Genomic DNA, 24,764 nt, shown 5'->3' on the forward strand with positions numbered 1-24,764 from the left:
ACTCCTCCAGATCACCCATTCCTCCCCATCATACGCCAAAAGGGTGATGGAGAATGAGCCTTTTGGCTGAATGAAGATCCAAATCATTGTTGTTGTTTTCTTTTTAGAAATACAGACAATTATAAATTAAAAAGCCTAAACTATGTATTCAATATCGTATTAAGAATAACTGTTCCCAAGTAATTAAAATTCAAGGAACATGAATACAGAAAAACGTAGAAACTTAGACCTTACTTATTAGATAATTTTGTTGCCTTTCAATTATATTGAATGAAACTTCCTAGTGCAAAAACAATTTCCTTAAAAATGTTTTTAGAGTTGAACACTTAAAGTAGTAACAATTTACTTTTGGAGTCAAACAGTTCTGGTAGAAATCCCTAAACTATAATAAAATAAACTCCTCATGAAAATGTATGAAGCAAATTTTTTTAAAAAAAAACTCTGAAATCTATAAATAACAACATAATTCAGGTTAGTTTTAATAAAGTATCTTTTATGCTAACAATCAATATAGAAAAACAAAGGTTTACATGAAAATAAGAGTAGAAAACTACCTTAAAGTATAAAACTCACCAAAACTACAGTAACAACAAACTACTGTAATACAGATTTTTAAAAAATACTGGATTAAAACCTAGGCCTCCTAGGTTTTAATCCTACCTCTACTTTTAATCAGCAATATGACTTTAATCACATAACCTCTCCGTATACAATCAACTAACAACCTCTGTCTAACTTAGATTACTCATCAAAAAAATAAAGAAGTAGGACACAATGATCTCTAAGGCTCCTTCTACTTCTATGAAGCCTGTTCTAGGAACAACCTACAATAGCTATGATCACTTACTTGGCTGACAACAAACATTTACTGAGTGCTTTTTACGTACAGGGGTACGAGTTAGGTGCTGTGGAGAAGAAAAGGAAGACTGCAATACTTGCTCTTATAGCACTTCATAGTAGGAGTGTATGGGAATTTCCCCATTTTCTTCCAGCTTTGAAACTTGTATTTCCTCTGGCAATTTACATGTACCACACCATAGTACCTTTAAAAGCTTCTGTGTTCCTTTGTACAATAACCTTTGGTGTCCACAGTATCCTCTTTTGTCTACACTCAAAAGGCTCAGAGACTTAAATGAAAATTCCTGTGGTCAAAGAAGTAGCAAGGCGGGAGATGTGTAATATCTTAGCAGGAAGAAGAAAGGAAAGTTAAGAAGAGGTCCACAGTAGCTAAGTAATTGGATGTTGTTTTGAGACCCTCAACAATAAAGGCTAGCTTTTGTTTGTACTGGGGCTTTAGAAGAAATTGCTGATATGTGGTATGCTACTGTGGGCTCTCTCTCTCCCTCCCGCTCTCTCTCTCTCTCTCTGTCTCTTTCTCTCTCCTCCTCTCCTTCCCCCTCTCCCTCCCCCACTCTTTCCAACTCAGTCTGCTAAAATAAAACCACACTCAGGAGACCTAAGACCAACATATAACAGTGTGGAAAGAGGTACTTTGTTATAGAACTTCTTCAGGAAAGCTACAAGCAAGAATGTAAGGAGTGAGGCTCTCATTTACAGCAAGCATGGAAGAAAAAAGGAAATTTGAAATGATTTACAGTGTGCTAGGATGTGTAAAACACACCCTAGATACAAAGTACATATTGACCCCCTATTGGAGAGGACGAAAAAGCTAGACCAGATGTAAAGGAACGCCTTCTCATCAGCTTATGAAAAAATGAAGTGCGATACAATAAGCCTGGATGCGCTGCTTCAAAATTCAAACAAGAAGAAAAAAAATCTGAAGATACAAAAGAGAATTTAAATTTGTGTTAAGAGAAAGAAGAATGGGAGAATAGGATAAAAAGAAGGAAAGGGAAAAGGGCCATCTACTGTGAAAGGTACGAGGCTCTTCCTATAGAAAGGGAAGCTGAACTCTCAGAAGAGGAGTGCTGGATTTAAGGGTCTGAAGACCTGCACTGGAATCCTAGCTCCACCGCTTTACTACCTGTGGGATCTTGGGCGAGTCAATTAGCCTTTCTGGGTCTTGGTTTCTTCACCTGCAAAATGAGGAGGCTGGATTAGATGTTCTCTAAGATCTATCCTAATTCTAAATCTATGATACTGTAAGTCAAGTACTATCTATGCCAAGAGAGCTTTTCCCCTTCTAACTTAGGAGCACCACTACCACAACAACAACACAAGGATGTGTTGGTAACAGTACACACTAACCTGTGGTTGTTTATACTACTACAAGAAAATAATGACATGGCTAATTCCCAAATTTTATATCCATGTGCATTTATCTGGGGAGAGACTTTATGCTTATATTTAATATTGTAAGAAATGGGAGGAGGAGTTTTGTTTCCACAGAACTGAAGGTGTACTTTCCCCCCTCCCCCACCCCAGCTTTAGCAGAAACCAGGCCTCAGGTGAGTCAGGTGAAAGGTCAGAGGCTTGTACGCATGCTTAAATGAGACATTTGAGGAGAGCATGACGTAGGCAGTCAGGGGAACTAGAGAGGCCAAACTGCTTGAACTAGTTCAAGCTTATCAAGGGTCTGGTCTTGGTCAAGAGTCCAGGCCTACTGATTTGCATAATTTGCATATGTTAAAGAGGGAAGGTAGGCGAAATAAAGAATGTAGATTAATCCTAAACTAAGACAAGGAAAATCTAATTAACTTCACTTTTGCTTCTGTATCCTTATTATCCTACCTATATAAACTGTATAACCTAGGAAAACTATGTAAAAAATAAAGATTGTAAACTAACCGTAACTCCAGCAGGGGTGCAGGGAATGGTTACCCCTGCTCCTGCAGCTGTATCAGTGTGAGTGATCCAGTGGGCACTACACCTGCTCTCTAGAGGAGCATAATAAATGCCTTCCTCTGCCCACTCTGGTCCTGAGTTCTTTGGGTGAGAATGGGCAAATCACATGGATCTTCCTAAGGTTAAGGAAAGGAAAGCAACTTCCTGACCCAGCCTTGGGGAGTCCTGTGATCCCCACTGTGGTGTTAAGAGGGCTACCACTTGGGATTCCCCTGGGGAACCCTGTGGTCTGCACAGCCTTCTTAAGGGGACATCACTTGGGTCTCCTGGCCCTGTCTCAGGAGCCTTGTGATCCATCACTTGGGTCCTCCTTAGGGTCTGACCCTAGGAAGCCCTGTGATGCCCACAGATTAAGGGGGGCTACCACTTGGTCTTCCTCTGGGAGTCCTGTGGTCTGCATAGCCTTCCTCAGGGGTCTTCACATGGCTCTTTCTCAGGGTCCAACCCTAGGAAGTTCTGTGATTTCCCCACAACCGTTCTAAGGGGCCATCACTTGGGTCCTCCTTAGGGTATGAACCCTAGGAGTCCAGTGATCCCCACAGATTAAGGGGGCTACCACTTGGCCTTCCTCTGGGAGTCTGGTCTGCATAGCCTTCCTTAGGGATTATCGTAGGGTTCTTCCTCAGGACTTTGGCCCTGCCTAGGAAGTCCAGTGATCCCCAAAACCGCGTTTCTCACAATATGGGTCTCTCTGATCCCATGACATTTAAAGTGAACTAGCTAACCCACTCTGTACAGTCTAGTCATGCATACACCCTGGTCGGCTCCTCGGATCAGCGCCTCCTGCTGTCTGGGCCACGGCTAAAACAATGATGACAAACTTGGAAGATGAGTACAACACTGAGAGGAAGGTTATCAGTAACTGATTTGGATCGAAAGCTGTTCTCTTCTGGCTGGAGCCAGAAGCAGAAATTTCATAGTAATGGAGTCCCAGAAAGTTATAAGGTACACAAAATTTCTTGAAAATAGTAGCTTTGCTAATGGGACATGACTCAGGATTTGTAAGACGGTTTGCCATGAATGCTTGCTGTAGTGCTGCTAGCTTGACAGTTGAGTGATCCAGTGATAAGTGACATAGATTCTCTGAAGGATACTGGATACATCCCCATCCTGTCCCTCTTCTCTGCTGACAATGTAAAAAAGTTCTCAGATGGTAGTCTGAAGATGCCAAATGTCTTCTGAGGTTTTGAGAACACTGCAGCAACGTATAATATTACCAAATCCTTGCTTCCCCCTTCATCAGTTTGTAAATAAATAGTAGTGAAAAGATCCAGTGAGGACCTGGATGTCCTAAAATGGGGACAGTGCCTACAAATATTCCCAATGTGGATAGAGCCCTGCTTCCAGTCCTGGTGGACTATCCATAGTAAACCAAGAGTTCTTTTGTATTAAATAAGTATAGTACAATAGCAACACTTGGTGACAAATGAAAGTCTGTCATTAGTTCCATAATTTTTTTCTGCTATTTGACTGTTGCTGCTGTTTTTACAGAGGTAAATCAAAGGGTTGGCCTAAGATCTTCCATCTTCCCAGAGTGGTATGGGTTAAAAATACTAAGAAATTGTTATCCCAATAACTAAAGATAATTTATATCTATGACACATTTGCTCCAGCTAGTTCAGCTATCTTCATTTAAATTCAAAATATTACTATATGAGATTTATTTTTATGGCGATTGTTCTGGATAGAAAAAGAGCATCTAACACACATGGTAGATTAGGGTTTCCTATATCTCTGTAAATCAATGAGTGTTATTAAGTGCTCATTGTGTTAGGTTCTGGGATACAAGCACAACTGAGACTCTTGTCCCTGTCCTCAAGAAGCTGATGTTCTGCTAGAGAGACACAATAAATCTGGGGTTTTGTGACAAGGGAAGGAGCTTTGGCCTACACAGTCACAGGGATTGTAAGAGAAGCCAGCCAGCAGAAGATGATTATATCTTTTAATAATTTTTCTCTGAGAAAAAGTTTAAGAGCATGAGGGGAAAGAGGGATAGAGGGAGAGAACAGTATATGCATGGTAGCAGGCCCTGGAGCGGATGGTTAGATAAGATGGAGTCTGGGTGGAGCCTGGGGAAGGGCCTTGAAGTCTAGGGCTGTCTAGATAAAGGACTAAAGTAAGGACTCACTTTGGAAACTGGAGAAAATGATGCCAAAGAAAGTGATTTGCCAGGTATTAGAATTCTCTCCCTCCTCTCAAATTACTTTTTATTATTTTGCGCATACTTTGTTTTTACTTATGTCTATGTTGTATTTCCCCCACCCACCCATGTAAGCTCCTTGAGGGCAGAGACTGTTTCATTTTGTTACTTTTCTTCTACTTTGTTTTTAGTTTTGATAATTGATCTAGCAAGTCAATGGTCTGTCTACACTGGGATAGTTGATTTAGAAATGATTCCTGCATAATTTCAGGAACTCAGAAAAGATAACAGAAAATATGGCATGGTAGAAATAGGAATAAAGATAACAATGATGGGGAAAGGAACTAGATTAATCCAAATAAACACAGAGGATGTCTGTGCTAGAAGTGTCTTAATTTTGAAAACACTGAGGGATTGATTTTCAGGATATCTGAAGGGGGCATGGGGGCAGGGTGGAATATGCCAGAGTTTTGAAAGAAATCACAGATATTATTAACAAAAAAATTGACCAAGAAAGTTAAAATAAATAATAACTACTAACTGTCATGCCTACTTAACTATTTCTACATAACCTTCTGTAGTCTATATACTTACTGAGGGCATCCCTAATGAAAGTATGGGAAGGAAACAAACAGGTTTTCATACAAAATACTGAATAGCAGGCCACATCTTTACAATAACATAACTGACTGAAAGCTTAAGAGAATAGGATATTATTGTATATATTGTTTGTTCTCTATTTAAAAAGCATTTAATACATTAGAGTAAAATGTTACCTTAACAGGTTCTTCTCTAACACAGTGTTTTGTGTGATATCTAAAATATAAGATTTCTTGAAAGATACAGCAACAAAGAGGTTTGTTCAATGACTATCTGCTTATTAATATCAAACAAGGCATAAAATTGTGGGCCGACTGCACAGTGCTTCATACCCAGTATTTAATATGTGCTTATTTTATTGTATTCTTACAGATTTTTTAAAAAAGATTTTATCTTCTTACTCCACTTCAATGTTAATAATAACCCTTCTCTCTCCTGCTACAGCTTAATCCCATTTCCTCTTTGTGATCTCATTGTCTCCTATCTTAGCATCACTTAATCTTATTTCCTATAGACAAAGTAATACTCAATTCCCTAAAAATTTATCAAGTAACTACTAGGCCCAAAGTCCTGTATTGGTGCAAAAATCCTAAATAAAATTGTTATCTAGGAGACTACAATAGTACATCACAAAGATTATACAATGTGACCAAGTGGGATTTATACCAGGAATGCAGGGATGTTTAACATGAGGAAAACTATTAACATAATTGATTATATCAATAATAAAAGTAACAAAAATCAACTGATTATATTAATAGACGCAGGAAAAGCTTTTGACAAAATATAACATTCATTCCTATTAAAAACACTTGAAAACATAGGTATGAAGATTTTTCCTCAAAATGATAAGAAGCACCTACCTAAAACCATCAGCAAGCATCACTGGTAACGGGGATAAGCTAGAAGCCTTCCCAGTAAGATCAGGAGTGAAACAAGGTGCCCATTATCACCAATGTTATTCAATATTGTATTAGAAATGCTAGCAATAGCAATAAGAAAAGACAAAGAAATTAAAGGAATCAGAATAGGAAATAAGGTAATAAAACTATTTTTTTTGTAGATGATATGACGATATGCTTGGAAAATCTTAGCGATTCAACCAGAAAGTTAATTGAAACAATTAATTTTAGCAAAGTAGCAAGATATAAAATAAACCTATGTAAATTATTAGCATTTCCATATATCACCAACAAATCCTTCAAGAAGAGATAGTAAGAAATACCTCATTTAAAACAGCTATAACAAGGTATGGCTAGGTGACACAGTGAGTAAAGTACCAGCCCTGGAGTCAGGAGGACCTGAGTTCAAATTTGACCTCAGACACCTGACACATGTACTAGCTGTGTGACCTTGGGCAAGTGACTTAACCCCAACTGCTCTGCCTTCCTCCCTCCAAAAAAAAAATAGCTGTAACAATATAAAATATCTGGGAGCATACCTCCCAGGAACTACATGAACATAACTACAAAACACTTTTTATACAAATAAAGTCAGATTTAAATAACTGGAGAAATATTAATTCAGGGGTGGGCACAGCCAATATAATAAAAATGATAATTCTACCTAAATGAATCTACTTATTCAATGCCATCCCAATTAAGTTTCCAACAAATTACTTTATTGAGCTAGAAAAAATAATAACAGAATTCATGTGGAAGGACAAAAGGTCAAGAATATCAAAGGAATTAATGAAAAAAATTAATGGAAGGAGGCTTAGCAGTACCAGATCTTAAACTATAAAGCAGTAATTTAACTGATATCGGCTAAAAAATAGAAAAGTGCATCAGCAGAACAGAGTAGATATACAATACACAGTAGTAAATGATTATAGTAACCTTGTGTTTGACAAATGTAAAGATTTGAACTTTTGGGATAAGAATTCACTATTTGGTAAAAATTGTTTGGAAAACTGGAAAGTAGTCTAGCAGAAACTGGGTACAGACCATTATCTTACATTATAGTAGCAAAATAAAGTCAAAATGGATACATGACCTAGAAATAAAGGGAGAAAGAAGAAAATTAAAAGAACATGGAACATATTACCCATGAGACTTATGAATAGAACAATTTATTAATAAACGAGAGATAGAGAGCATTGTGAGATGTAAAATGGATAATTTTGATTACATTAAATGTAAAAGGTTTTCTACAAATTAAACTAATGTAGCCAAGATTAGAAGGAAAGCATAAAATTGGGAAAAATATTTATAGACAGTTTCTCAGATAAAGGTCTCATTTCTCAAATATATAGAAAACTGTATCAAATTTATAAAAATATTAGTCATTCTCCAATTAATAAATGGTCAAAAGATATGAACAGGCAGTTTTCAGATGAAGAAATCAAAACTATATAAGTCATATAAAAGTCACAAAAGTCATATAAGTCACATAAGCCATATAAAAATACTCTAAATCATTACTTATTCGAGAAATGCAAATAAAACAACTCTGAGAAATCATCTCACACCTACCAGATTTGCTAAAATAATAGAAGGAAAAATGAAAAATGTTGGGGGGGATGTGTGAAAATTGGGATGCTAATACACAGTTGGTGGAATGGTGAACTGATCCAACCGCTTTGAAAAGCAATCTGGAACTATGCCCAAAGAGTTATAAAACTGTGTATACCCTTTGACTCAGCAATACCACTATTAGGTCTGTTTTCCAAGATGATCAGGGGAAAAGAAACCAAACCTATATGTTCAAAATATTTATGGCAGTTCTCTTTGAGGTGACAAGGAACTGGAAATTGAGGTGTTGCCCATCAATCTGGGAATGGCTGGACAAGTCGTGGTATATGATTGTGATCGAACATTACTCTGATGTAAAAAATGTTGAGCTGGTTGATTTTAGAAAAACATGGAACGACTTGCATGAAATAATGAAGAGTGAAATGAGCAGAAGCAAGAGAATGCTGTATACACTAACAGCAATATTATTTGAAGAGTCACTGTGTACAGCTATTTGGAGTGTTGTAAATACTCAAATCAACTACAAAGGACCTATGAAGAAAGATGCTATTTACCTCTAGAGAAAGAACTAATAGAAGTATGCATAGTATGGTTTTATGTATATGTGTGTGTGTGTGTGTGTGTGTGTGTGTGTATCAAATAGTGGCTTTCTCTAGTGTGGGGTGGGGAGGAAGTGAGGGAGACAGATCAGAACTTGAAATGTAACAAAAAAATTAAATTTCAAAAAATCAGAAATTTCTCTCTTAGAATATAATCATTCAATTTTTTTATAATGCTATTCATTGCTCAAGACATTTAGCGCATCCCAAATCTCTTCTTGAAGATAGTTTTCACGATATATATGTGGAAGCTTTTAACCAAGATTTAGAAGTTGCTTTTTTAATTCAATAACTATTTCAATATAATTATTTTCTTTGTAATTCTATGTATTTTATTTTATGCATTTAAAAATATTATTCTGAGAAGGGATCCATAACAGGTTGCCAAAGAGAGGGTCCATGACACAAAAATGGTTAAGAAATCCCTGCTATGGTTTCTGTGTAATCTATAGATTGTTAGCCACCTTCATTTCTTAATCCTAAATAATATTTTCCCACATATTTTCATCATCTTCACCTCAACCCACCTTTGCGAAATGTTTATTTAAAACATCTTATCTATTTCTTTGTAGAGTTTCTCTGCTTCTTCAACCTCTAAGGAAGACATTATTACATAAACTGTAACTATCCTCATGCTAATCTTTTTGCACATCTTCATAATGAGCACTACAAAATAACTGAGTGTCTCATGATTATCACAAAATCACCTCCACCAATTTATACATTTTCCTCTCCAAGAAAACCTGTGGGCCACTCTTCCTATTAGCAGTGACTTCCTTTAGTCTTGTGGTTTTGATTTATGGCAAGGATATAAAAACGTATATGCCTAAGTTCCTTCAGTTACATGTCTACGTTAGTCATTAGACAAGGATCTCACTTTTAGAGTGGCAACATATGTAGACAGTCTAAAAATAGTGATTCTTACTTAGCACCTCCTCCCTTTTTTTCTACCACCATAATAGCATACAGTCTTATACATACACTACTAAGAAAAAATATCTAAATATCTCTTGATACTACCCACACTCAGTGCACCGATCACTGAGGTAGGGGTAAGGCATATTTTTTAAATGTCACACTGTTTGGAGAAAATAAGGGCATACAAAATTCACTACCTATTCAAAATATCCCTAGTGATTATTTTAAAGATCTGCAGATTAGTTCACTTTCTTTAATCTCAGTTAAATTATCTTTTCACTTCATAATAAATTAGCAGAAATGTTTCTAATTATTTTTCCTGTGCACACAAATCAATATTATGTAATTCTAATCTATTTATGAGTAAGGTAAGTTTATACCTAATCAAAAGTTAAGCTAAAAAAACTTACCATGATCAAATTGCCTTGTGTGGTATAACTGGGAATATTATCACATTTTTGTCAGCCAGAAATAACTATTCACAGAGGTTATGCAGAACCACAGGAAGTAGAAATGTGACCTGCCCTGTAATATTATTAACCTTAACAATGTCTGAATACACCAAGTTAGAAAAAAAACTGAACAAAGAGTAGGCTGTTTGAAAAGGAAGTGGCTTCTCTTCTTTACAATGGGGGTCCTGATAGATACCAAAAGGAAATGACAGAATTCTACTAGGAATTTTATGTTAAACTCTTGATAATGTCATTATTATACTAGTCACCTCCCATAATAATCGTTTCTGTACATTAAATTCCCTCAGACCTATCACATACTGTCTGTATCATGTGTCTCCAATTAACTTAGAGATTGTCAAAGTCGCAGTGCAATGCATGCTGGGGTTAAGTGTTCTGAGTTCACTATCTGTCTTCTATATGTCTGGTATTCCTTATGATGTCGTACCTGGGGTAGGATACACCCAAAGGTCACTCAAGTAAATCCCGTTGAATGAATTCACTTAGAAATTAAATAACTATGGTTTAATTTAAATCACTTATCAATTTTCAAGACATACTAAAATACTCATGTGCTGTTTTTAAAGTTGCTTAAGAAGCTAACTAGAATTCTATCTTCTGAAACTAGAGAATTTGATTTTCTGTTCACTTTAATTTTTTTAAACCAAATCCTCATCAGTGTAGGGTGCTTTGATGAGAAACTTACGTATTAGTGAAGATTGGTGCCCTCTTTGAAACTTATAGTCTATACAGTCCTGTTAATGAAACAAAACTCTGTATACCTTTCACTAAAGTCATTCTTCAATGCCTCCTCATAGTATGGGTGTAACACTGAATTCTCAAAAGCTATGCCAGTCAGCAGAATACAAATCCTGATAGCTCTTACTCCAAGCTGGAAAGGCTCAAGTTTGGAGTAATGATGGAATGAATATCTACTGTCCAAGACCCAGGTGAGCCAAGTTTAGGCAGAGGCTCATCAAAGACTAGCCACAGGGAGGTATCCCTTCACTTATCTGTACATCATTAAGAGAGTGTGATCTAGATCAGTGGATGGAGTCACCCACCAGCAATGAAATCACAGATTTTGTATTGTAGTATAAATTCTTCATACATCTTTTAGAAGCTATCACTAAAATACCTTCTTTATCCATACACTAATAAACCATTTCTTATGATGACTTTTCACAAGGGATCTCTAGAGGTTATCCTATTAACTTCTGCCTTTAGTCATGTTTCACCCATACAATCCCAAATAGCCAAGTGCCATACTCTTCCCCACTTTACCAATGAAATATGTGCAAAATTATGGAAAATATAATTCAGCTATAAGCAAATAAGAAAACAAAGGAAAAATAGATTAAGTTCTTTATTATTCAGCATGGCTAAACAATTTACTTTTGCCCCTAGCTAAATATTCTGGTTAACAGAGTTGCCATTTTTATCATACATGGATTACCAGTTTTATAGACTTAAGATATATGATTAGACAATGGATTTTGCTGCTAACAAAATATTCTAGTATGTAAGTTGTCATTTTGCCATACAAAAATTATCAATTTTTAGAGAATTATAATAAAATACACAACACTGAAATGTAGTAAACATAATGATCTTTATTTGATGATTCTGAAGGCATGTCAGGATCTTGCATGCTTTGGGGTCATCATTATGAAAATCAGCTATACAATACTGCAAAAACTTAGAATAACTGGTAAATAGAGATTTCCAATCAAAAGAATACCAAATAAACAAGGATAAGTAAGATTTACCTAGAAATAGAATGCTTACCTCTATTAGTATTTCTCAAATGAAGACATGATTACAACCAAAGAAATGGCAGCTTTTAGTACAATATTATGACTAACAAGTTAAAGAATATCACACATTGGAAGAGGAATTTCCCAGACTTCACTAAAGCCAAAAGAACAACTTAAAGAAAGACTGAAATTTCCATAAAGCAAAGTACTTAGTATTTGATAATCCAAACAGACATTCATTAAGGTAGCTACTATAAAAGAGCTATTGTCATATACGTCTATTGGGGGGGAAAGGTAAATTCAAAACTTATTTCATACCAACTTACTCTGACTTTAGGTAAAACCCTTCGAAGTGTCTCTGCAGGGTTCTGTCGCATCAGGAAGGGGAGATTCGCAACCACACTTGTTCCTTGGACATCATGACCAGAACTTACAAAAAAAAAAAAGCAAATTTTAAATATATTAGACTATAAGGTAAATTTCAAGGTCACAGTTTTTAAGCACTGCATAATTTAATTATACTTGTGAAACTTACAACAACTTATTTAAAAACAAAATTTAACCCATGTTATATTTTAATTGTTAAAGAAAAGTTTCTATGACAAATCAACCCAATATGAAGTTTGGCACTTTTCTACTAAAAATGAAGTCTTCTATCTTCAAGTAGCTTTTAAAGAAGAAATTCGGGATTTTTAATACCTAATGTCTAAAACATTTATATCAATCATTACAGTTCTTTTCTATGGTTTATTAGTTTGTTGGAATTATACAAAAGTAGTAGTAGTAAATTTTCACTATGGAAGTACTGATAGTTTTCAGTGGTTTCAGTCATGTCCAACTCTTCAAGATCCCATTTGAGGTTTCCCTGGTAGAGGTACTGGAATGGTTTGCCATTGCCTTCTCCAGCCCATTCTGCAGATGAGGAAACTGAGGCAAACAGAGTTACGTGACTTGCCCAGGGTCACACAGCTGAATTTGAACTCAAGTATCCCTAACTCCAGGTCCAGCACTCTACCCACTGGGTCACCTACCTGTCCAATGAATAGCAAATATTAGCAGCTACAAAAGTAATGCTGACTTTGATATATCGCCCAGAATTTGTGCTTCCTCGAACAAAGATATTGTGGATTACATTGGATTTTCTCAAACGACTGTTAGGAACTTCTTTAACAATAATAATGCAGCTAAGATTTATACAACGCTTTAAAGTTTACCAAGTGTTTTATTTTATTCTCATAATAACCCATGCCATTATTCCCATTTTACAGATGAGGAAACTGAGGCTTAGTGAGGTTAAGTCATTTGCCCAGGGCCACATATTTAGTAAATATGTGAGGAGAATTCAAACTCAGGTTTTTCTTATTCCAAGGCCAGTACTTTGGCCACAACATTAACTCTTTCATGTCAATGGCATATGTTCAACAAATTACTTAAATGTGTTAAATAGACCTTTCATTTTACTCAGGCCTTTTAAACTGACTTTTAAAGTGACTACTTCTCATGACTAAAACTGTATGGAACAAGAAAGTAATTTCTTAAATGTGTCCCTAAGGACATGAAAGATTTTGAAGTTTCTAAGGTTAGATTCCCTGGGATACCCAGATTAAAGTATTCTATGGGTTTTCACTCCTCAAACTACAGGCACCTTTAAGAGTCAGACAGCTATTAAAATTTGCTCAAAGGTTACTTATGGCACAGCATGCTAGTAGCAACAAACCATTCCCCTTGTAAACCTGGGTGTAAACTATAGAATTCCTACAAAAATACAAATCAGTGTGAAGAATGCCCACACATGTAGTAGTACTGGCAGAGCACTAGTGAACACACGTAGCCAAGGAAACTTAGACTTTCAGCACTTAAGGGCACACATGGCTTTTTTTCTGCCCACAGTGTCCTCATGCTGCTACCACTGGTTGTAGGGATTCTGCTGGACAGAGCACTCTACTAAGACAGGCGCCTCTGCTGAGCTTCCTGGGCCTGGTCCCGTCCTTCTACAGCTCCCTGGAATTGGACTCTGAACCCATTCTTTCATGGGCATGGTGTATGGAATACAGGAGTAAGTTGTTTTTCTGCAAGATTCTCTTGTCAATGGGATGGAGGAGGGAAGGAAGGAGTCATCCCTTTCCCTATCTTTGTGACTTTGTACTTGGTCACAGAGTTTTTTTTCCTTTGGGGGTTAGTTTATGATTTGTTCAATTTATTCCTAAGAAACTGGCTTATTTAAATTCTCTATTTCTTGTTCTATTAACTTGAATATTTCATATTTTTATTAATATTCATTTATTTCACTTAGGTTGTTGGTTATGCTGGCATATAGTTAGGCAAAAACTTCTAATAATATTTTCTATTTCTTCATTTGCTATGAATTTTGTGTTTTCATTTTTTATACTGATGCTTTGCTTTGTTTCTTCTTTTTAATCAAGTTAGCTAATGATTTATTTTATTGCTTCTCCCCCCCTCACCAAACAATTTTTTATTTTTATTTATTAATTCAGTGGGGTTTGTTTTTTTTGTTTCAATTTTATTAATTTCTTCTTTAATTTTCAGGATTTCCATTTTGGTATTTAATTGAGGTGCTTTTTTTTTTAAAATTTGCTGGTTTTCTAGTATTTATAGTTCCATTCCTTATTTGTTGATTTGTTTTCTTTCTCTTTCTAATTTTTTGTTAATAGAAATGTTTAAGATATAACTTTCCCAAGACCTATATGTACAAGAATATTTATAACAGCTCTTTTCTGGGAGCAAAGAACTGGAAATTGAGGGGATACCCATCAACTGGGTAATGGCTGAACAAGTTGTGATATGTGATTGTGATGGAAAACTATTGTGCTACGGGAAATGATAAGCAAGATGCTCTCAGAAAAGCCCGGAAGGACTTGCATGGGCTGATGCAAAGTGAAATGTACTGTGTACCAAGTAACAGCAACATTGTAAGATGAGCAACTGTGAATGACTTAGCTATTCTCAGCAATACAACGATCCAAGATTCCAAGACAACTCTGAAAGGCTCATGATGAAAAATGCTATCCATTCCCAGAGAAAGAACTAATGGTGCCTGAATAAAGACTGAGGCATATTTTTTAAAATTTTCTTTATTTGTCTTACGAGGGTTTTTTTTTTGTTTTTATGTTTTCTTTCACATGACTATCATGGAAATGTTTTGCATGACTACACATGTATAATCTATATTGAACTGCTTGCCTTCTCAATGGGGGTGGGGTGGGGAGAGAGGAAGGGAGTGAATTTGGAACTCAAAGTTTAAAAACAAATGTTAAAATTTTTTACATGTAACTGAAAAATACTAAATAAAAATTTTTTAAAAAAATTAAAAATGATATAATTTTTCCCTGAAGAAATGCTTTGCCTGTATCCCAAAAATTCTGAAATGTTGCATTGTTGTCATTATCTTTAAAGAAATTTTCTGTCATTTATATGTTTTGGTTTTTGACCCAACAATTCTTTTCTGCATTTGTTTGTGAGGTTTTTATGTCCTAAGACATGATCAATTTTTGTAAAGGTGCCATACACAGCTGAAAAATAGGTCTATTTCTAGAAATCATGAGAGGTCTATCATACAAAATTTTCCTGGAATTTTATTCATGTCATTAATTTCTTTCTTTATTTTTTGGTTAGATTTATCTAAGGCTGGTAGGGAGAGAAATCAAGATCCTCCATTTTAATGGGCTGTTTTGTTTATTTCTCCCTACAATTCATTTATCTTTTCCTTTAAATATTTTTAAGCCATCACGTTGGTTAGATATATATTAAGTATTGAAATATATTTGTCAGTTACCTTTCAGCAAAATGTAGTTTCCCTCTTTATTTATTTTAATAATGTCTACTTTTGTTGTTGCCTTGTCTGAAATCATAATTTTAGAAATCAGAAAACTTAGTAGTTGTGTGACCCTAGGCAAGTCACTTAATCTGTGTCTGCTTCAGTTTCCACATCTGTAAAATAATGATAATAATCGCGCTTAACCTCTCAGGGTTCTTTAAAGCTCTACAAAGGTGCACCTTTCATGATAAATTCAAGCTATTATGCATCCTGTGGAAATTACACATATGACTCTATGTCTCATTTGAGACCATCAGGGAGCAGGCCGGGTGCAGCAGCTTGGTGGCATCAATGGAAGACATCAGCATCCCTGCTTCAGCAGAGGTCTGAGTTATCCCTTCTATATGTGCCTGGGCATACTTTTTCTATATATCTACTTAAGGTCCAGTCTTTCCATTGATAATGTGTATATTATGGGGTGGAGGACTCCAGATTTATGGTGAAAATGTTTCATTGCTTTTTTCTTACTGTGGTATTGAACTTATTTTAAACTATTACAGCTGATGGGGTGCTTGTGCTCGGACCCCAATTCCAAGATCACATTTCTCCCTAACTTCAAAACCTATCCCTGACAGTTTTCTCCCCAGCCCAAGAACACCACGTCTAGCAATAACTCATGAGTCAGCCCCAAGTAAGACAAACTACATTTCCCCCTTTAATCAAAAGCGGGCCCCAGTAAAACAAGCTATCTTTCCCCATCACAAGAATAAGCTGAACTCTGAAGAAATTCTCTTATTAAAAAAAGGACTATTTTGTAACCACAGAATTATCATGTATTGATTCCCAAAGTTATCATTTTCAATCCAGAGGTCAAGCTATAGATATCAACTCTCAAAGGTATCTTGCTACAGATGTAACAGACCAAAAGTACACCCCTGAGAAAGCCCTTCCCCTGGTTTCCAGTAGTGAATGATGCCAGTAACCAAGGTGGTAAGTTATCACCTAATTAGCATATCTGCCAGATAATCCACTACTTTTCCTACATAAGCTTTAGCATCATTCCTGTGACGTTGCAAGTTCCTTAAGGAGATCTGCCTACTATAATAGCATGGAAAGTTCCTTAAGGAATGCAACTTCCCTAAGGAGCTCTGCCCCCATATTGGTGTTACAATAAACCTTTGCCACCTTGACTTAAAGAATGCTTGAATCCCTGAATTCATTCCAGATGACCCTCGCTCGTACTCCAGTCTTTGAGGGGTCCTTGAAATGCTCCTCAAACCTCATCATTTCTTTGGTGCCCAACATGGGGAACAATCTGAGGTCTCAGGCATTCTCTGGATCAAGGAAGCTTCCCCTCTCCCTCATGGAGCTTTCTAAGCTTCCCCTCTCCCTCAAGGAGCTTCTTAAGCTTCCCCTTCTCCTTGCCAGGTAACTGGGTTTCTCCCCTCAAGAACCCAGTAAGGCTTGCAGGGATGTTGGGTTGAGCCTGCAACAGGTTCTGGAAGAATTCCTTCCTGACAAGGGACTCCTTGTTTTGGGAACACATGCCCCTCAAATTCCTTTAGGAATGCAAGTTCCCTAAGGAGCTCTGCCTGCTACATTGGTGTTAAAACAAACCTTTGCCACCCTGACTTAAAGAATGCTTGAATCTGTGAATTCATTCGAGACGATCCTCTCCTGTACTCCGTCCCTGAGGGGTCCCAGAAACCCCCCTCAAACTGCGACATATCCATCACCTTAGTTTAGGCTCTCATTATTCGCCTTTAGATTATTGCGAAAGCCTTCGAAGGGATGTCCTTTCCTCAAGTCTCTACATACTGCTGCTTACGCAATTTTCCCTAAGCTCAGATCTGACCATGTCACTCCCTTATTCAAACAACTCAATAGTTTCCTTTTGCCCCTAGAATCAAAATGTAAATTCCTGTTTAGCTTTTAAAGCCCTTCACAACCTGGCCCCAGCATCTTCCCAGCCTCACGGGACACACTGCAATCTCATCAGACTGACTTTCTCTTTGGTGCTCAGACTTCGTCTTACTCTCTGCCTTTGCAGTGGCCTTTCCTATTGCTGGTAGTGTGCTTTCTCCTAACCCTGCCTAAAAGAATCCTTATTTTCCTTCAAAATGTAGCTCAAGCACCATCTTCTACATGAAGGTTTATCTGACACCATCCTCTAACTGCTAGTATTTTCCTTTCTTCTCAAATTACCTTATAAACGTTTAACTACTTTTTATTTACATTACTTAACCTTATATTTAGTCTGCCTGGGTTTTATATGTACTTCTTGTCTCTGCTGTTAAAATGTAAGCTACTTGTGAGTTGGGATTATTTATTTTATTTGTATCCCTAGGGCCTAGTACTTAGCACGGTGGCACATAGGTGCTTAATAAATATATGGTGATTGGTCAATTTAGTAAGCACTTACTAGATGTGAAGCACAGTGCCAGGGACCAGGGATAAAAGCTTAACAGTGAAAGGACACCTGCTCTCGAGGAGTTCTCATTATAAATTAAAGAGACAATCTAAAAGGATTCAGTTGCAAATAGTCTTTAGGGTTCAAGGGTAGACCAGATGATAAAGTCCACGGTCCTTAGGGCATGGTAGTGCCCAGCAGTCCTTACAACACAAGTGCAAGGCAGATGAAAATGCTTGAAAATTACTAGTGTAACAAGACTGTCCTTGATCTGAGCTTAAAGTTTAAACATAACAACTTCTTTTCTAAATTAGCAAGGGCCTCAAAAAAACTCTGACCAGTGCAGTGGCCAAAGAGACTGATTAAAATGTGAGCTCCTTGAGGGCAGAGACTATCTTTTGCTTCTTTTTGCATCTCCAGAGTTTAGCATAATGCTTGGTACATAGTAGATACTTAATAAATATATATTGACTTAATAAATATTTATTATATGATTGATGACAAAAGTAAGTCTCCTGCTTCTAGAGATGAAGCATAAGGTATACATTGTCAGACACAGACAATGTTTTTGTTTTGTTTGACTTATTTATCATAAACGAAAGTTGGAGGGTGGAGTCAGGCCCCAGGAAGCATCTCAGAAACGCTTGAGTCAACACACCATCCATTAGAACATGAACTCCTTAAGGGCAGAGACTGTCTTTGCTTTTACATTTGTGTCCCTGCGCTTAGAAGCTCAGCAATGTGCTCGGCACAAGGTCAGTGCTTAATAAACAACATCATTCATTCATTCACACATGAAAAAAGCTCCAGAAAAACCAAAGGTGAAGAAAACCATAAAGACAAAAAAGTAAGATCCTCAAACCAATCTAGAAATGCACAAACAAGAACGCCGAAAGCTTTTCACCAAGGAAGCCATGATGTGCTCCAGTAAATAGAGAAGTAAGCAGAGACAGCAGTGGGACACCACCAGGGAAGGAAGCACAATTTCAGGTAAGCAGGTTGAAAAGGGATAGAAGCTATATCACAGAAGTTAATAAGTGAGAGAATAAACGGACTAGAAGCCAGCAAGAGAAGCTATACCAATGAAGCAACAAGATCTCCACAAAAGGACCTGAATCCAGCCAGTACTTGGAAAAGAAAGGGCATGAGCCCCTTTGACCTCCAATAACTGAGGACCAAAAGCCAAATCCTAACCCTAAAATGCCAGAACAGCAGCAGTGTGGTACTGGAAAATCAGTTATTGCTAAGGAGACCCCTGAGAAAACCCCAGTTTGCATAATAAAGAATGGACTCAGACCTTTTGGCATTTAGCAAATATCCCTGGGGCTCCGTGACTCCACCAAGGAATGTCAATAAGATTATCCCACTTAACGATAACCTGTCAGAATCTTTTGATCTGTCAGGACCTTTGTTCCTGTTCCACCCACCCTGTGACCTGGCCTGTAAGTTCTAAGAGATAATTAACCTCTGTACCCTGTATTTTCTATTTAAGCTACTACTCCACCCCAACTTGGGGCCATTTTGATTTGGGTAAGAGACCCTGAATGGTCGCCGGCTAATAAATTCTCCATTTAAAACTTGTACTCTGTGGCGTGTCTCACTCGCTTTTGGTACAACATTTTGGAGGCCCCAGCGAGATGAGGCGGTATTTCGTGTTACCGCCCCGGAGACACACACAGGATTTCGGACCTCAGCAGAGAGTCTCTGCCCCCGATCCACCTCCTTTCACTTCAGAGGGCCGGCTCCTGGGGATTTCTTTTCCTAGGACTCTGATGTGGGGTGATGGTCTCAGAGAATGGGCTCTTTGCTGACTTGTCCCTTTTTGGCCTATGGAGAATTCTGGTTTTCAGACCTCTAGAGGTAAGGTTTCTGTTCTGGGCTAGCCATCTGGTCTCTGTTAAGACGATAACCTGGATGCAGGGTGTGTGCAGATTTGGGGGGGAAATACGGGATGCTGTCTTTTCCCCATTGGGGTGTGAGAGGGATTGGATGCCTTATCTCTGAGGAGGAAATCTTTCCTCTGAGGGGACTCATTTAGCCTTCGATTTCACCCACACTGTTTGGTTCTCTGTTCTGTATTGGGGTGTGAGAGGGATTGGAGGCCCTATCTCTGAGAAGGAAACCTGGTTTATTTTTCTCTCCTCTGAGGGAACTCGTTAACCCTTCAATTTTGACCCACACTGTTGGTTTTCTGTTTTATGTTCTGTACGTTTTGAATTTGTCTATGTCCATGTGTCTGTGTCCAAAAAATGTGAAATGTCTATATTTTGTTAAAAAAAAAATCTGAAATGCAGGCAGCCAGAGATTTCAGGCTGCAACTAGAGAAACAAAGACTCCTTTCCTTGTGATTCCTTGTCTGGCCAAACTTGGAATTACAACAGAAATAGGCTTAGAATTTTGGCAAATTCTGGGTTTTAAAAAGTTTGGAAATTGGTTAGTCCGATTTTGGGAGAAAGAACCGAAATTGTGAAGTCATTCCAGGAGCTCACTCTTGCTGAAACACCTCCTCCCAATGAATGCCTTCTGGCTAAAACCTCTGTTTATCCATAAATGCAGAGTCTGGTAAAAGGTTTTCAGTGGGACTCTCCTGTTTGTCTTTGTCCCCAAAGTTAGGAGGGAATCTCATCCCTTAGATTTAAGTGTAAAAAGATTTTTAAGGAGTGAGCAAAAGGTGAAGTTTGCTTGAATTACAATCATTGAGATCTTTTCACTATTGTTGTCCTGTCTCTGACTGAGCCAGGGCTGCAATAAAAGTTAGAGCAGTTAAAACAAACTCCTCTCCTCCCAGATCAGATTAGAAGAGAATGCAGGAAGAACTGTAGGGAAAACTTAAATCATCCTCCCCACCAGGCAAAAGGAGGAAAAGGACAGAAATTCACAGATTGATAGTCAGTCCTGTGCCCCTGGGTACCTTTGTAGCCCATCCTTTTGGCAAAGCTTAAAAAAAGTAAAATTTGGGAAAGAGAAAGAAAGAAACTTGTATAATGGAATTTAGGGGGGTTGTAGAATAGCAGTTTGAGACCACCTGGCTAGCCAAGAGTCCATGTGCTGCTCTTAGCTGCCATGTGCTCCTGGTCACACCCTTCCCCCACCCTCCACATTGACTGAGAAATATTTTAGCTTGGTAGAAAGAATGAGTGGGGGAGTTGCAAACCCATGTGCTCTTAAGGACCACTCCCTCTTATCTTCCTTAAGAGTCCTTTTGTTTTGGAAGAGAAGTGTCCGTACCCCTTCCCCCTTCAAAAAATCCTTTTAGGCATTTTGTTAATTACCAGTATGCATAAGATGAAGCTTGGAGAAAATGGGGTGCAAATAAAGTTTCTCTTTCTTTATAAGTTCATTCATGGCCAGGCAAATATTCCTAATACTTGGGCCAGAGGTAGTGGGTGCTGAAGAATATACAGCTAAAAATAAAGTGTATTAAAGACATTAATGTATTGATATATGTTACACATGTATTAATATATTAATGTATTAATATAGGAATACCAGAAGTAATAGGATCAACAATTCCTATATGTGATAATCTGGAAATGCAATTTATGTCATCTGAAATTTATTGTTTCTGAATTGTATTTCTAAAATTCTCTTAGATTGTGTAATTTGAGAAGACTATTATGTAATTTTAATCTGAGTTTGATATATGTGAATTGGGTGCTTTTAAAGGATGTGATGAAAATTTGGTAATTTTAGACTGTCATATTTGGTTTAGAAATGTATTAATTCCTATGAAAAGTTTTTGAAGTCCTCGTAAACTTTGTTATTGTGATAAGGTAAATTTAATTGGGTATGTAATTATAGAAATTAAGTGTCCCCTACATTACAACACCTTTTGACTAGGGAACTTTGTAATATCTAGGAATTCTGTGCAATATTTGAGAATGGGGACATTTTCCACCAACTTCATTAATGAATTCCAGTTTTTAAGGGTTAATTTGCTTTAAGGAAAGAGAAGGAGATGTCTATCATTCTAAAACCTTCTAAATAATTCTTGTCAGAAAGGTTTAGTGAGTATTCCTTTTAACATCAGGATAAAATTTTAAACTGTTTTAAAGAAGGGAAAATACTTTTGAAAAAATGTTCTGTAAAATCTTGTAAGGAAGTTCGAAACGGCAGCCTGCATTCCAAACTCCTCCCCGCCCTTAGTTTAGATAAGGAGAAAGAATTTAGACCCTAGCCCACCTGTCAGAAGGGAAGGAAGGGGAAGGAGCAGCAATTACTGGATTTGAGTTTTACTGAAAATAAGGAAACAGTAGGGGTCAGAAGCCTCCAAACCTGGCTTCTTAAAGTCAACAGAACTGATAAGATTAGACTAAGACTTGAGATGGGTTTGGTTTAGTAGTTGTATTAGTGAAGTCTGACATCTGATGGAGAAGAACCCACCCTCAGGGGGAGATGAGATGGCAGATCTCTTTAATAAGTGTCCCTTTCCTCCAGAATGAGTTAACACGGAACACAAATCCATCAACCTGTTGAGGTCAGTGATTAACCTCTTTTGTTCATTTAAGAAGCTGGAATGGGATTCCAGTATACACAGTTATGACAGTAAAAAGTACTGACTTATGAGTTGTTTTGTCTTATGGTTGCAATGTAAAGGAGGACTGAGTAATGGGTTTGAAAGATTTGGAAAGGTAAATTAAGGTTTGAGGGAAAAGAGGAAAGGCAGATAAGAAAGTTCGGGGACAAATGTGAGTTAGCTAAGCCTCTCCTGTCTTGAGAATGATAGTTTCACAATGTTTAAGTAAGTTAGGAATGAGTGTGAAGAAGTATTTAGAAGATAGAAAGTTATGTAGCTTGATTTGATAATTATTAGCCCAATGAAATTTAGGCAGTCTCATCTGAAGGATATTTGTTTGCTATTTAACATTTTGTGGGACTAAAATTTAATATTGTTTTAAGCTCTGATTACAGGAATAGGTCACATGAAGCCAGTAGTATGGCAGGCATTACAAGCTGAGAACTTTAAAGGTGGATGTCTGTGCCTGGGAAACAGTTTTGAAGACGACCTTGGACACGGCCTAGGGAGGATCTTCCTGACTCTATTTCCTTTCTGAAAAGGAAATCCCCACCTGATTACTCCTAAGCCCTGCTTTCAGTGACTATATGATTGGCTATCAGACATGACTCGTGCTTGAAATCAAACAGAGCTAAGGAAGTTCTTTCCTCCTATTAAGATATATGACATTGTCCCTCTTTTTCTTTCATAGCAAATTTATACTATCAAGAAGTTTTGTAAGCACTATGCTAAATCTGTTAGGTAACAGATGAATACTGAAATATCTCTGACTTATTATAATAGGATACAGGTATGAATAGCTTACAATTTTAACCTATATTCATGGTCAAATAAAACATTGAAATAATATAGAGATAACATCCTCCAAAATGGGGAAAAGATTAGACAAAGCAATAAGGTAAAGATGTAATGTGATAAATGTCTAATAAAAGGAAAGGGGATAGTGAATTTTAAAAAAAGGCAATAGGATCAGATTGATTCCCCTAAGAATTATATACAGATGTGTATGATTGGCTCCAAAATTTATCAATTCTGGAAATTTGGGCTGTTTTGGTAATAAGATCTTAAATTTGGATGCTAGCATAAGAAAATTGTATAAGATAGTGGTACAAGTGAAAATATATATCTCCTTTGTAAAGTATCTGTAAGTTATATTAAGTTAGAATTGTCTGATAATTTCTAGATCTGAACCAGAGAAGCAGAACTCTCTTTTACTATCAAGGGACCAGATAACTACCATCAGGCATCTGGGATTTAAAAGTGCTGCTTTAAATGGACATTGTGAATATGTAACTGTAATTTAAAGTTACTTTGTATACAAAATGTGCAATTAAGTGCTGGAATTAAATCAGATACATTTTTAGTTTTGTTAAGAATGGTTTGTGGATTATTTGTAAATGCCATCAAAGAGACATGGCATGGCTAAAGAGTTTATGATGTTATATGTACTGTGCTACTGGGATACGAGGAATTTAATGCTAGTCAACATTGTTAATAATGATTGCATTACTTTGTGTGGTTCATGTTTAAGTTTTCTTGGTTATCTAATGTGTAAATGTAAAACATGTGACATGCAAATTTCCCCCTCTATTGTGCACCATCTAAGTAGTTTGGTCTGTACCTGACTCAATATAATTGTGCAGTTTTGTGAATTATGGGAAAAACTTTATTGTAATTGTTTGAACTCAGCCCTGTGTGGCTGGGATACTGAACCATTTATTGTATTTGTTTGAACTCATCCCTGCATGGCTGGGACCTATGTTGCACTTTTATCTCAATCATCAAATCATATGTGTGTCACATCTGAGGACTGCCCCTGCTCCCAGGTGGACACCTTGCCCTGCTCCCAGGTGGACACCTTGCCCTGCGGTTCCAAAGAGCCTGAGAGGGACAGCATCAGACGCAGATGGCTTTCTCACAGGATCCAGAACCTGAGCAAGGACCTGCTTTTTCCCTTTCTGAGTCCTTGTGTTCCCAAGACTGAATTTTTAGTATTTCTAGCAATTATGTTCCCTCTGCTTGCTTACAATTAGTTTACAATTTCTGCCCACCCCTGGGGACGTCCAAACACAGAAAAGGGAAAACCTGACTCCACCTAGATAAGGATTTTTAGAACTTCACCCCGAGGAAGATAGAGGTTTTTCCATACCTTAGTTGGTCTTCAGGCGAAACCTTCAGTTTGCCTTTGACCAAAAGGGGGAAATGTGGAACATTTTATACCATTTTGTATCATTTTTAATTTCAACCAGACCCAGAGCCTGAATTAATGAGTAACTGGAAGAAGACCCAGGACCTGGGCTTCTTTGCTCAGACTGTAT

At 37.2% G+C, this 24,764-nt stretch overlaps 1 protein-coding gene across 3 annotated transcripts in view; it reads right to left on the reverse strand.

Annotated features, from left to right (window-relative positions):
- PPP4R4 (protein phosphatase 4 regulatory subunit 4) overlaps positions 1–24,764 on the reverse strand; it is a 129,734-nt gene that overhangs the window by 70,751 nt on the left and 34,219 nt on the right. For all 3 annotated transcript variants that reach the window (XM_036737104.1, XM_036737103.1, XM_036737105.1), the window contains exon 3: positions 12,072–12,174. In XM_036737104.1, coding sequence (XP_036592999.1) covers positions 12,072–12,174 — 103 coding nt within the window. The remainder of the gene's footprint in view (positions 1–12,071; positions 12,175–24,764) is intronic.

This window comes from Trichosurus vulpecula, chromosome 8 (genome assembly GCF_011100635.1).
Source record: "Trichosurus vulpecula isolate mTriVul1 chromosome 8, mTriVul1.pri, whole genome shotgun sequence".
In the NCBI taxonomy this organism is placed as follows: Eukaryota; Metazoa; Chordata; class Mammalia; order Diprotodontia; family Phalangeridae; genus Trichosurus; species Trichosurus vulpecula.